A 14,548-nucleotide genomic window follows, 5' to 3' on the forward strand; every position below is an offset into this window, starting at 1 on the left:
TAACGATAAAAGTTGGGGAGATTTGCATTTGTCCCAATTTCACGGAATACGAAATCCGTGTTAATTCAACGAGTAAACCGGAACGATCGAGCTTTTCTCCACGATTTAGAACAGTGACATTTGTTCGCAGCGTTGTCTAGCTGCCGACAAAGCGTAATTATGCGAAGCGAAATGAAACGGATGAAAAATTTGTTCTATTCGATTTCTATTCGTACGTGTTTTATTCGGTGAATGAACGAAGAAAGAAGAAATAGCGCACCGATCCATGCTTGGACGAATTATTCGTGCTCGTTCGTTCGTTAAATAATACACTGGCTATTGATTTCCCGTCAATAAACGCGTTCTCGTTTGGAAACAACATAGACGGGAACAGAATGGAAACAGAAGCTTCAACAATTCTCTATTCTGTCGTCTATTCGTAATAGAATCGAATATATTATTAATCGTCGTACATTTTTCACGCCAGTTCAAACTTTTAAATTCTTTCTTTTTAACGAAACGAATCGACGCTCCTTCCATTCGATCGAGCAAACGCTTGGAAATATACAAATTATTATCTCTTAAATTACGTACTTGCACGAGCGCGTATGCAGGAATGATACGTGCGAGAAAAGGAAAGGCGAGGTAACACTCGACGTCCACCGATTTCTTGTTAACCTGTTACCTTCTCGTGCGGTTTACCCCTACCATGGATGTGGACGGTTGGAAACAAACGGCGGCAAGAGGAGAAGGAAGGAAAGAAGGAAGGAAGGGATGGAGGAGCGATGGGAGGTGGGGATGGAGAATCGCGACCTTACACCTTGGCCGTCCCACGGGTGCGACATCCTTCCATATCTGGTACCCTGTTCGCCCACGCTCGTGGAATTTACCTGAAAAGGAAATCCGAGCTTCCTTTACCTGCTCACGCGCGTTGTACGTGTGCTCGTCACGCGGCGAGAACATTGACGCGCCACCACCTCGCCGCGTTGTCTCTCGTGCTCCCCTGGTATTCCCGACTCGTGCAAATCATCCAGACATCGCGTGAATCGGATCACGAGTGCAGCTACGAAACTTTCTCGTTTCGTTCGCCTTTCGAGTTCGGTAGGGAGCTACGAGAAAATGTTACTTGGGTGTATAGGACGAATGGAGGAGTCTCGAAACGAGTTAATTCGAAATTCGGTCTATCGATCCAATCTTTTTGTACCCAATCTTTTGGTACGTTCGAGATTTGCGAGTATTTATCGTGACGTTTCGATCGAGCGTTTAAAAGAAGAGAAAAGATTTTCTGGGTCGAGTTTCAGTTCGAGAAAAAATAATTTTCAATTTACTTTTGATTCCAAGTATCTGAAAAATAATTCGTAACGTTATCCTTTGCCCGATTTTAAATAATTGTTTCACGTATACGTAGATATACGTAGATATACGTAGATATACGTAGATATACGTAGATATACAAGTGCAAGTACGAAATACAACAAAATTAGGGAATCAAAATGGAATATATCGCGTATGCGCGTATGCTTTGACAAAGCATGGAATTCGGGTGGGAGGGGAATCGTAGTGGGAGAAGGCACGAACGAAAGCTTTGAAGATAAAGGTGGGAGGTGTGGGCGTTGGACCAGGTAAAAGGCTGCACCTCTGATTCCCAGGCGAGCAGCAAATGGAAGAATCAGCTTGATTGCAGGCGCAGGTTGCATCGATGCTAAAAGCAATCGCGTGTAACGCCCACCGATATCCTCTATCATCTGCAAAAAAATGATCATCGATGTAATAAACTTCGATATTCGTGGATCCCTCGCGTTTCAACCGTTTCACAGCTAACGTCACGAATCGCTTCAACGCGTAAAATTTGATTTGACGTATCGTTGTCGTTTTATCGAGTATTTGTCATCCTTTTTTTTTTTTTTTTTTGAAACTATAACGAATCGTTCTCGGTAAAATGAAATTCACCGAGATTCAGAAATCGAATTATTTATAGAAATAACGATCCTATCTTTCGCGTTTTTCTTTCTTTCTTTTATTATTATTACATCGATATCTACGACGATGCAAGCGTTGGTGGACTTTATACCTTGCTTCGATATTCTTACGCGAATCTTTCGTAAAATTTGAACGACGTTACTCTTTCTTCCGAAAACTAAGCTACTTGGTGATTGTTCCTGCGAGCGAGGGCAGTCATCCGGCATCGATTAACATTCATCGGACGACGGTGGACGGCGGCGGACGCCTGCGTAATAATCCGTAAGGGTTGGTCACGCAGGTGCAAAACGTAGCGCGTTGCCAGACGAATCGACGTGCGCAGAGTCGCTGGTTATTGGTATCGCGTTAACCGGCTAGCAGAAACGCCTCGAAGCTCTTCCACGAACGAGAACCGAAGTCGTTCCACTTTCCTCGTTGCAAAGATTCTAGAGTCCAGTCCGAAGGACGAGTCGGGTCGTTGATCCTGGCGACAAAGACGCTGATCGAGCAATTATCCGGAGCTGGTATTTTTCTTTCGAGATCCGTTTTGCGCGTTACCTTTGAATAAATTGGTTCAATTTGGATCGAGAAACGGGTCCACTGCTGGTATCCGCTCGATTTAAAGGGAAATAGTTGGAAATAGATACGGTTAATCGTTAAATGTTTTCTTTTTTTTTTCTTATTCACTCGTGTCAAATTATTTTTCGTTTGAAATATTATTCGTTTTAAGGTCGATCGTTGCTCGTGGCGGAGCGAGTATCTTTATTACGTCAATCGGAGCGTCGTTAAACGTTACGACCGTTTTTCTCTCGTGTCACCTCGCACGACGGATGGAACGAGGTTGCGGTAGCGTGCAACACTCGCCATATAAGAGGGTATCATGAGAACGAGAAAGTGATCCCTGGTTATGCAAAAACCCTGACATTCTCACCGCGTGCTCGCCGATTATTCCGTGTTCCAACGAGTTAAACGACAAAGCGATCCCAATGGTTTTACACGCGAACCACAAATTAGCGAAACGCGTTCGATATTCATTCGAATCGAAGCGCGCGTTCGAACGAGAGATAACTACGTTAAAGGTATTACATCGTAAATTAAAAGAGATTATCGATATATCGGATATAATTTTATTTTATTCGTAAGGAAATATATGTATGTATCTTTCTCTAGACAAAGTTTCGTTGATTAAGATGCGAGTCACGACTATCCATTTAAGTTTCGGTCGATCGATTAAAACAAAATAATCGACTCTCTCTCTCTCTCTCTCTCTCTCTCTCTCTTTGGATCGTAAATTCGAATTACGAAAACGGTGGTAAAAACGATGGTGTTGTCCAATTTCCAGGCACGCGTTCCATCGATCACAAAGCGGCAAAAGCCCTCCCCTCCCCTAGCTCCCTAAACCACGACGTTTAATTAAATTCCGCAAGCTGGAAGGCCGATTGTAATCCCGGACTAATGTACGCACGGTCTGCTTATGCTTACCATAAAGCTACCCCTAGAGAAATCCCGGCCCAGGTGAGCTCCCGGGACAGGTGTATCGATCAGTCGGTTAATTAAATGCCTGCTAGTCTATCCCCACGGATTCTCCACCGGTCCTCTGATACCCTGTTACCCTCCACCGGTCCCTTGCCCCCGCGGTTTTTCCGCTCAAACTCTCGAGACGAGAGCGGATTTTCATCGATCAACAGGTGGCTTTTAGCCCTTACACTCGTCTACCATCCTTTCCCAATCCCCCGAAACCTACAACTTTTTTTCTTTTCCTCCCTCCCTTTACTTTCTTTCTTTTTTTTTTTTTTCTTGACGTTGAGTCACGTTTCCTGGAAATCGACAAGATTCTTCGATCCTTCCCACGTAAAATCAACAGAGATCTTTTTTTTAGAGTTGAAAGTTTATTCTCGTCGCGGTTAATTGTTTCGAGGTAGGCGCGAAAACCGAGCTCGAATATAATCGTTTCCGCGCGCGTGACTCGCAAGCCAGCTCCACTCGCTTTACGAAGTGGCTTCGCATGTTACGTCGATTAAAATTTCACCGAAGGCAGAAACGAGATCGGCTCGTACACCATGAATTCGCGCCTTTTAATGGGCGAGGCGAAACTTTTCTTTCGCGCGTCGATCGCTTTTGTTCGCCCTTTTCATATCGTCGAAGCGAATTCGTCGAATTAAAGCATTTCCCCCTGATTTCGGTAGTTAACGTCGCGTTTGGAAAATGAGCGACACCTGTCTAAAACGGCATAGATCGGTAATGAGATATTAAACAGGAGGGGGGCGTAATGAAATTTCAAATACGATTTAAATTAATCGGAGGCGGTTTAATTCATCATCTTGTCTCCTTTCGTAAAATATTAATAAGCCGGCCAGCCGACGAACGACAGCCCCTGGATTTAATATCCGGGATTGGAAAATATCGAGTCCCGACAGTTGCGCGGATCGGAAATCGAGCGAACGTTTTCACGAGCAATTATTCCTGATCGACAGAGGCCGGGATAATTGGATGCGATTCGATTAAAATAATTCGGAATCGGGATAATTATCAAAACTGGGGGAAAGGGACCGCCTACCAGGGATCGATAGTTTCGCGAAGGAACGGTTTCCACCAAAGCGGACGGGAAAGAAAAACTCGAAGCGTGTATTATATATATGCAGATTCCTTGGGAAACATTGGATGGATCTTCGAGAACTCTCGATACGCGAGATTTCTCCTCCCTTCTCGATCGACGAGAACAAAAATACGCGTTCGGTATTACCTTGTTTCCTCGCCCGTCACGTTCCAATCTCGCCACGAACACGTTCACCCCCGTTCGCGGCCTATTTGCGAAGGGAAACGGAAAATGGATAAAATATCGGCCACGTTCAACCCGTTTTCCGCTTCTTTCGCCCCTCTTTCGCCATTACCCCTCCCTTACACGCGGCCTCTTTCGGCCATCTCGAACAAATCGGGACGCTATCATCCTCTATTTTTCCAGATGATCTTCCCACTATTAAGAAACAGCGACCCAACTATCACTTTCCAGTGGAACAAAGTAAATAAATTCTTGGGAAGAGAATCTTGGCGAGAGTTAATAAATCGTATACCATTAATTAATTAATTAATTAATTAAATCCGTAGGCAAAGCATCGATTAAAAGTAAGGTGGAATACGATTAGTGGAGAGTTCGTGGAGGGTCGAGGGGGAGATGGGTGTCGGTTTATTACTTTCCGCGTGCGAGGTCACAATAAGGGAGACGAGGAGGGCGGGACGCGATAGCAATAAGAGCGGCGAAGTAATATCAAGACTGGAAACATACCGCGGAAAACGAAGCAGACGCAACGTTCAGGTGGTTCATCTCGGTGATTCCGGGGTTGAACCTTCATCTTCTTCCGGCTTTATCCCCCGCTCTCTTTAATTCTCTTCCCCCGAGCCGAGAATCGGGATGAGACGAGAGTTGCTCGCCATTAATAATCTCCCAGCTATCGTTCCTACCGTCCCTGCAAACTTGTTTCTGTTTATTCCCGACCTCGCGATACACCCGGATTAACTTCTTCCCTCTCTTCGAGAATCTTTCTCGAAGGCCGAGAGCCTCGTTCGGTCGATGGTGGATCTCGAAATTCTTCGGTTTTCGAGTAATTTCCCTCGAGTCCGGGCTTACAAAGTTTGAAATACAATCGAGTATTTTACGCATCGGGAGCGGGCGAGTTCGGAGTAATAAGGAATGGAATAATGGAAAATGGAAAGGAAACGTCTTGCAAGCGTTTACGAGACGCGGCCGGAATACTCGCGCCGTATAACGCGATTAGCAAAGTTTACCGAAACGTAGCCGCCAAAGGCCGAAAGTTTGCGGAATGATTTCATTAGTGGCGAGGTTAATTCGGAATGGCGGGCAAGTTGGGCACAATGCCTCGCATCTTAATCGTATCGACGATCAACGCGACCACCTCCGGTTGCCTGGATGATTTCGAGAAGAGCGACGCGTTTCTTCCACGAAGAACTACCACTTTCGAGGTGGATAGGATATCCGAAAACGATCGCAAATATCGTTAACAAAGTTTGGAAAGTTTTGGATGGAAGTGAATTTGTCGGCGGTGAACGGAGCCGCACCGGTTTAATCTCCGGGGAAGCTACTTAGGGAAGCAAGTTTGCTCGATCGCCGGCTTTTCTTGCGGCAACCTTGCCCTTCTCCGTTCCGTGACGAACAGCCCTAATTATCACTCGGTCGGATGTGGCCGCGACTCCGCCGGAAATTCCCTCGCAAATCCTTCCATTCTCCTCCCGCCTCCTCATTTTTCCTTCCGAGAATTCCGCCTCGACCGAATCCCCCTCTCGCGAGGACGTTTGAGAAATGAAGGTACGCGCGGAAAAGAGCCACCATCCGTTTCGATAATCCCGACAATCCCAATTTCCAAGCCTTAACGGGACTGTAATCGTCTCCATCTTCGGTTTTTAGAATTTTTAGAATTTTTAGAATTTTTTTACGATTTTTAGAATTTGGGGGGAGGACAAGGGAATTCACTCGTTCGAGGATATTGTCCAATACTTTGGAGCGTACGCTGCGGGTTTCCAGAGATCGTGGAACGAGTTAGTTTCCACCCTTGTGCGTCTAGACATCCTATATTTGATGAACATAATATAAATCATATTAAAGATGGTATAAAATTAATCATTCCTTTATTTACAAATATTAATCGTCTATTAGTTTGCTTATAAATTACATTAACTTAAAAAAAATAATCCAGAAGATTTTAATCCATGAGAAATTATTATTATATATCTTCCAATTAATCTTAATTTTAAAAATGTTAATATTCTTATAATTATTAAATATGAACAATTGAAGAAATTGCAATAATAGATTTTATATCATATTGTATTAAACATATTAATCTTAAAATTAATACTCCAAATAAATTTACTGCAATTAAAATTTTTCTAAAATAAATAAATTCAATTTTTATTATTATTATTAAACGTAATATACCATATCCCCCTAATTTTAATATAATAGATGCTAAAATTATTGATCCATAATATGGTGCCTCGACATGAGCTTTTAATAATCATCCATGAAATATATAAATAGGAATTTTAACTAAAAATGATATCAATAAATAAATAAATAATATAAAATTTAAATTAAAATTTAATATTTCTATTAATATAAATCTATTATAAATCTATTATTTATTCAATAAATATAACAAATAATATATAATATTGGTAAAGAAAAAAACTATTGTATAAAATATTAAATAAAATCCAGCTAATCATCGATTTTCTCTCGATATCCTCATTTTACAACTATATAAAAAATAATTAATAATCCTAATTCATAAAATAAATAAAATACTAAAAAATTTATTGATAAAAATACAAATATTAAAGATATTATTAATAATAAATTAATTAATAAACAATTTATTCTATTATCATTTAAAGATAAAAAAAATTAACCCAAAAATCCATAAAGTTAATATTACTAATCCATATGAACAATCATTAAAACTAAAATTTCATATGTTAATAATAATTCATTCAATTCAACTAAAATTAAATAAATTAAATAATAATATAATTGTAATTAAATTTCTAACAATTAAATTCAAATTATTATTTCTTTTTAAAAATAATATTATTAAATAAAAAAATATTATTATAATTATCACTATATATTTTAATAATATATCTAATTAATTAAATTTAATATATTTAATTTTTGATGACCCAATTCATAATTAATTCTAAGATCTATCAAAGATAATCCTAAAACTAATTCACAAACTGAAAATACTAAAAAAACTAAAAATAATCAAGAATTAATCTCAATATCAACACACCTACGAACGCTCGCTGTTACATTCCGTGTATCTCTATCCCAACCTCCCCGAAAATACACCCATGTTATATCCGCCCGGACAACTGGATCGCGACGAATCTCCTCGATTTTACATTCCATTATTTTAAACATCCCTTCGAACTTGGATCGATCGTTTCGCCGAGCTTCCAAGAGAGATATTTTAGATCCGGGTAACCGTGAAACGAGATACTGGCCAGCCCCCTCCGTATCGATCCGACGTAGCTCGAGGATCCTCCGAGGTGACGCTCCTCTCTCCAAATCCTCTTACTCCTCGGAGGAGGAGCTTGGACAGGGTTCCCCCTTCTTTCGAAAAATGGAATGGTCTCGTTCCGGGATATTTTTCCGGGGATGGTAAGCCTCGGTGAGAGATGTCGTAGGCCGGCGCTGACAAAGTCGTCTATCCAACCTTTGCTCGTCCGTCCGCGAAATAAGCGAGAGATAAACCGCTCTATCCATCTTGGCGCGATAACTCGTCCGATCCGAGGTACTCGATTCGAGAGAGCGCTCCAAGACACCCGCGAAGAATTCAGCCAAGATGAGATCCCACCCTCCCTAGTTGGAATAGAACGATAGAAATTGGCCACTTTACTACGCGATAGGGCGCAATCTCCTCTGTTAACGAGGGGCCAATCGACGTCGACGATCGAATCGATTCTCGCTTTTGATTCGTGACATGGCCAAGTGGCGGCAGAGAGAGAGAGAGAGATTCCTCGCTGGTGAATGGCGCGAAACCATTATCGATCGCCTATACAGGACAGGAGGATCGTCGTCCATTTCGCGTTAATACTAACATCTGTTGGCGGAGTCACAGTGCGCAAATTGTTGGCCGCTTTTGTTTGCCGGGGCGGGAATACCAGCACGGTTTCACGATATTGTCGGGGATAATGGGCGAGTCCTCTTGTTCGAAACGATGATCGACGTCATCGATCGCGCGAGATCTTTGAACGCTGTGGAGGAAAACGTCGAGTTGCGATTAATCGATGTATCTGCTTGCAGGTCGAAATGAGAAGGTGCGGCTTCGTCCTGTGGTTGGTCCTCGCTTGCCTCACCAGCGACGCGTTGCAACAGTACAGGGAAAAGAACATAAGTGAGTGATATCTTCTTACTTGGCTTCCGAAATTTTCTTTGAATCGACGCGCGAATTTTAAATCAAAAGGAAAGGTAGGCGGTCGATCGATGAAACGGTGGATCGAGCCGGGAAGAAGGCCGAGTTGATTAGAGCCGCGTGTCTTCTCGCCACGTAACAAGAGTTACAGCGTTCCCTCCGTGTCGTCGTTGCCAAAAATTAGGTTCGTTAATCTCGGCTCCAATCTCGGCTCCAACGTTACGTACGTATTTTCTAATCTAAATTTTTACTCGATACTCCGCCCTTTTTAGAAACTTATTCTTCTTCGCCTTTTGAATTATTCATCGTTCGTATATTACCGATGTTTTTTAACGAACCGTGTGATATCTTGTTATCGATTCAACTTTCGTACAACTATTTTCCACCAGGTAGAAACGTCTCTGGAATACGTTATGTATTTTAGATAAGAATATTTATAAATTTCTCTTCCATCCTCTGTCGCGTCGGAAGATGCACGTAAGTAATTTTAAAAAATTGTCTTCGATGTACGAGCGAGATCGCGTAAGATGATATATTTTCTATACGTAGGAAAACCTGTCTAATTTTGAAAAAAATTTATTCTTCTCGTAACGCGAAGAAAAAAAAAAAAAAAGGAAGAGAAAGTCACGCATTTCGAATCAATCGTTTATCCCACTTTATCGACTCGTTTCTCTTATTACGAAGAGAACGCGTAAGAAGCGAAAAAGAAAGAAAAAAGAAAGAAAAAAGAAAGAAAAAAGAAAAAATCCAACGTCGTATTTCTCTTCCTTCCTGAATCGCGTTCCCTTGCCAGTGGCATTGAAAAAAGGATGAAAAAAGGAGATGGCACACCCCTTCGCGTACGCCATAACTATAAATCCGCTCGAAACGAACGTTCCGAAATATCTCTGCCGAAAAATCACGAGGGATGACACACGCTTTTGCCAACTTTTTTTGTCCCCTCCCTTTTCGATATAAATGAATTTACAATTATATCCATCCACAAAATCTCGATCAACAAAAACAAATAATTTAAATAAAGATTCGAGCTTCTTCCAGTTTTTCTAATACGACGCTTTTGTTCGCGTCGAAAGGAGAAAAATAATCGTTCCTCCCGCGATGATTTTCCACGATGTTTATGAATGAATATGATGTATATACATGCATATATATATATATATATACATATATATGGAATGGGTGGAATATGGAAAGAAGGAGGAAGGAGAGACACGCGCATATGGGACGAGATTCTCTATCCGTTCGATAAACTCGACGCATCGAAATCGAGGGGGTGAAGGGAGGCAGGAGGGGGGGCTTTGGAATTCAAGGGAGGAACTCGAAAGCAGTCGACGAATACCCGGTGATATTGGGAGCAGATTGGAAGCGAAGAATCCGCGGCGAGATTGAAAAGTTCACTCCCGATTCCCGTGCCGGCTTTTACAAGACGGTGGGATGGTAAAAAGGGCAAATTAAGCGCGGCCACGTAAGCGGAAAAACCAACCCTGTCGCTCTCAAAGCGCCTCTTCTTTTTTCCTCCTCCTCCTCCTCCTCCTCCTCCTCCTCCCATTTTTCAAACTTTTCCTTCCGTTTTTAAAACATCCAGGTTGCGGGGATATTAGGGGTTGGATCCCGCTAGATTTTCTTCTTGCGAGAGAATTTTAATTTTAAACGGGTTATCGATGTCGCCGTTTCCTCGAGGTGTCTTAAATTTTGATATCGAGTGATTTTCGAATTTTTTAAGATATCGTCGGATCCAAACTTTCCAATGTTAAAATATTTCCTTCCCTCGAGAATGTATCGATCGGAGCATAAACTCGTGGAGAAAATTCTTTCGCCGATATCAAAGATTTTTCCAACCGAGTAGAACAATCGTATTTTTCAATCGGAAAAAGACGTATTTTCCAGCTAAATAATCTTGGAGGATTCGTTCCGCGAAATCGTATTACGGTTAAGAAGATATACCAAATAATAAAGCAGATTCGATATCGAGCATTTTTTTTCTCATAAATTCGATCGGGGAACAACGAAAGACAGGGGAATGGAAAAGAAATAATCGATTCGATTCGATACCGGGAAATCGTTTTTTTCCAAACTTTTTCTATTTACCTATTTATTTAACGGTGAACCGCGATAATCCTTCCATTGAAATGAAAATCGGCGCGGGTATCTTTTGTGTCTCGGCACCAGACATGGAATAATCGTATTACTTTGAAACGGTTTAACCGCCGCATTAGTTTGTCCGTTAAACGAGCAATAACGTTATCAACTATTTTATACAATCTTCTATTTATATATATACGGATATAATTATAAATTTTCTTCAAAGCTTGGAAATATCGTGGAATGGTAAAAAAAAAAAAAAAAAAGACGCGATTGTTACATCGACAAATACCATAATCCTCGTGAAATTTTATCGTAGAAATAATAGAACGACATTCCACGCGATCAATAAAATAATTTAATAGATGTCGTTAAAGTTATAGTCCGAATAATAAACGAATTCTCGTTTTTTCTCTCCGATATTTAATAATACGAGGGAACGGGACGAGCTATTACGATCCTAATAATCGATATTTTTTGTTATCGTAAAGCGTCGTTTAATTACCGGTTAATAGCGGTTGTAATCCCCGTATTATTCGTATACTCGAGTATACGAGTATACAAGATTTGCACGCGCGATACAACGCTTCACATACGCTTCCCTCCAACCTGTTTCCGTAATCCGACGTAAGATAACTCCTGTTCTATCGAGACCCCTCAAAATCCGATAACCGCGGAGGAAACTCTAGAAACCCTGAAACCTCAAGATCGTAGCGTGGCCAGAGATATCTGGGGTCATCGGGATCGCAAAGATCCTCGGAATCTTCCGACCCTCCTCACATTCGCCAAATTCTTCACATCGTCCGGAATCCGCCAGACGTCCGATTATTCCCCAAATTCCAAACGCACTCCTTATCTCTCCCGACCCCCGTCGCCACTTTCCTCGAGTACTTTTAAATTTTACTTTCGAATTTCGATCGATCGAAAAGGACGCATTCCCCCAATTTATGCGCATGCGGAGTAAATGAACGGATAGGACGAAACATCTGTCGCGCGCCACGGAGCTTTGTGTACACCGCTTAATTGGTAATTAGCTGGCGTATTTAACGTGAGCAGCGGCGAACAATCGGTATTCTCTTTCCAAATTCGTTTAACAAACGAATCGCAATCCCAATGATTACCGACGAACCAACGCCCCGATTGCGATTTTGTTCGCCCGTCCATTAACCTCCGATAAAAATTACCTATTCTCCTCTCTCTCTCTCTCTCTCTCTCTCTCTCTCTCTCTCGGTCTCGCTCTCGCTCTCGGTCTCGCTCTCGCTCTCGCTCTCGCTCTCGCTCTCGCTCTCGGTCTCGCTCTCGCTCTCGCTCTCTTTCGCTCTCGCTCTCGCTCTCGCTCTCGCTCTCGCTCTCTCTCGCTCTCGCTCTCTCTCGCTCTCGCTCTCTCTCTCTCTCTCTCTCTCTCTCTACATCTATACATACAATCGTACATCAGTTTTCTCCTTCGCTTAGCCCCTTGGATATCGCGATAAACGCGGGAAGAGTGTCTTCTTTGACCGCGTCAAAGAGTCAACGTCGAAGAAATGGAACGTGACGGTCGGGGGAAAGGCGAGATATCGCTCCGCATTTGCATACAATGCGGCGCGATGCGTCGGCCAGACAATGCCGGATCGCGGGCCCTTTCTTCTTCTCCTCTCTCGTTCGAGCAAGGCAGAGAGGACAGCGTTCGTAAATCATATCTCGAGATAGGTTCGGACCACCGTAAACGGCACAATCCGGCCTCCAATCTTATCTCACTTAGTCGCGGAATCGCGTGTCGGCCAATTTTGCAACATAATTGCCACGGCCTCTTTTCATTTTCTGCCTACTCCCTTTTCTCTTTTTCCTTTTCTTTTGATCCTCGTTATGATCCCTTTCGATCTAAAAGTGAAATGAAATTTCTCAATAATTCTAATTTGCTCGCGATAGTTTTCGAGAGCGTAAGAGAAATGAAGCGTCAAAGGCGTTAAAAAACGGTGACTGAAAATTTATCACGGTTGCCAACTATTATACAACGTATACAACGTGTACACGACACGATACTCCTGTCCACCGAGATGGGCAAAAAGGCTCGATTGCTCGGGCAAAGATAAATGATAAAGCGAAATTCGTTCCCGAATTTCTTTTCTTTTTTAAATTTTCTCGCTCTTTCTTTTCTTTTTAACGCCACTCTCGAGAAAAATGACGAACGGGTAATCGCGTTCCAATTTACTTTAGACGAGAGAAACGTTCGATCCGATGTGTAATCGGCTTAGCGGTTGATTAACGAGGACGCGTCCTTGATTGAATTGGGATCGCGAGCGAGAAAAGGCGGGACTCTCGACCATCTTCGATCTCGTTGAGAGCGCGCGACATTTCGCAATCGGGGCGCTCGTTAAATGGTTACACTTTTGGCTCGCGTCGTCCGACTGGAAGAAAGCTACGACGATTCGATTCTCCTCTTTTTCGTGACGCAGGATCGTTGAGAGTTCTTCTTTCGAAAGGTGTGCGTGATTTGTAAAAATCGATAATATTTCGTTCGAATCCAAGTTGGTTCGTTTCCTTGCTCGATCGTCGTAGAAATCGATGTTTCGCCTCGTTGCGTCATTTTCGTTCCAACTTTTCTCGAGATTCTAGGGGAGGACGCTTCTCGACTGGCTCCAATTATCTCGAGAGAGAGAGAGGGAGAGAGAGAAAAGAACTACCAATTAGGAAACACGATTCTCGTTCAGACTCGAACGGCCTTGCCAAGATTGGCGTATTACGCGAAATCGTGACCGGAGTTGGAAAAAAGCGATCGTTGAAAGCGACGATTTACACCGTTTTTAATTGCTACGCGATCGAGAGGATGCACGATGCTTTTGGCCCATATCGAGTTGGATATTTTTCATCGTTTAATTAAATAGCAGTAATCTTCGTAATCCATCTCTTTTTCTTTTTTTCTCTGAATAAATCGCTCTTGCGATCATTCCATTTGACCTGAACTTTTTTTAGGATAATTTTACTTCTTTAAAAGAAACTGCGACGAGCGAAATTAAATTGTAAATTTTCACCGAGATATCTCTGCCTTAAAACTCGATCAAACTTTGTGTCAAAATTGGAAAAATTGTTAAGTTTTCCAGTTTTATCCATATAGAAAGATTCTTTTTATCGCCTCGAAAAAAAATTTCTCTTCAATTAACGTGATTTTTTCTTCGTCGATCCGATTATCCTTTGCCTAAATCGTGATTCTTTCCTATTTATCGCGTGTCGATCCGCGAATGCGAAGAATAAAGAGGAGATAAGTTCGAATTTCATTGGGAGAGAAGGAGACGTGTCCTTTCTGACTCTCGCTCGGAGCTGCAGAGTCGGAGCAAAAAGACGGAACGACAATGGGGAGAGGAAACACGCGAGTTAAAACGTAACGAGTACAAAGAGAGAGGAAAATGAAAAAGTTGCTATCTCAGCTGGGATAGGAAAAATAAAAAGTTTAGGAACGAGACCCGTGTTTGAAAATATTCGAGAAATAATTGAACTAAGCTTGACGAACGTAAGTGAAATATTAACTAAGTTATATATATATAACTTTACACGGATCTACAATTTTTAGAAAAGTTAAAGAGAATTTCTACGAAACGTAGAAAATTTCGAAGCAAGAA

The 14,548-nt window shown here is 41.9% G+C and overlaps 1 protein-coding gene across 1 annotated transcript in view; it reads left to right on the plus strand.

The window, feature by feature from the left end:
• Window positions 1-14,548, plus strand: part of LOC122710558 — a 67,415-nt gene that overhangs the window by 12,748 nt on the left and 40,119 nt on the right. Inside the window, exon 2 of the mRNA XM_043928478.1 lies at window positions 8,762-8,852. Within this exon, the coding sequence (XP_043784413.1) occupies window positions 8,768-8,852 (85 nt within the window). The 5' untranslated portion in view covers window positions 8,762-8,767. The remainder of the gene's footprint in view (window positions 1-8,761; window positions 8,853-14,548) is intronic.

This window comes from Apis laboriosa, unplaced genomic scaffold, assembly GCF_014066325.1.
Source record: "Apis laboriosa isolate Shangri-la unplaced genomic scaffold, ASM1406632v1 scaffold14_cov150, whole genome shotgun sequence".
NCBI classification, from domain to species: domain Eukaryota; kingdom Metazoa; phylum Arthropoda; class Insecta; order Hymenoptera; family Apidae; genus Apis; species Apis laboriosa.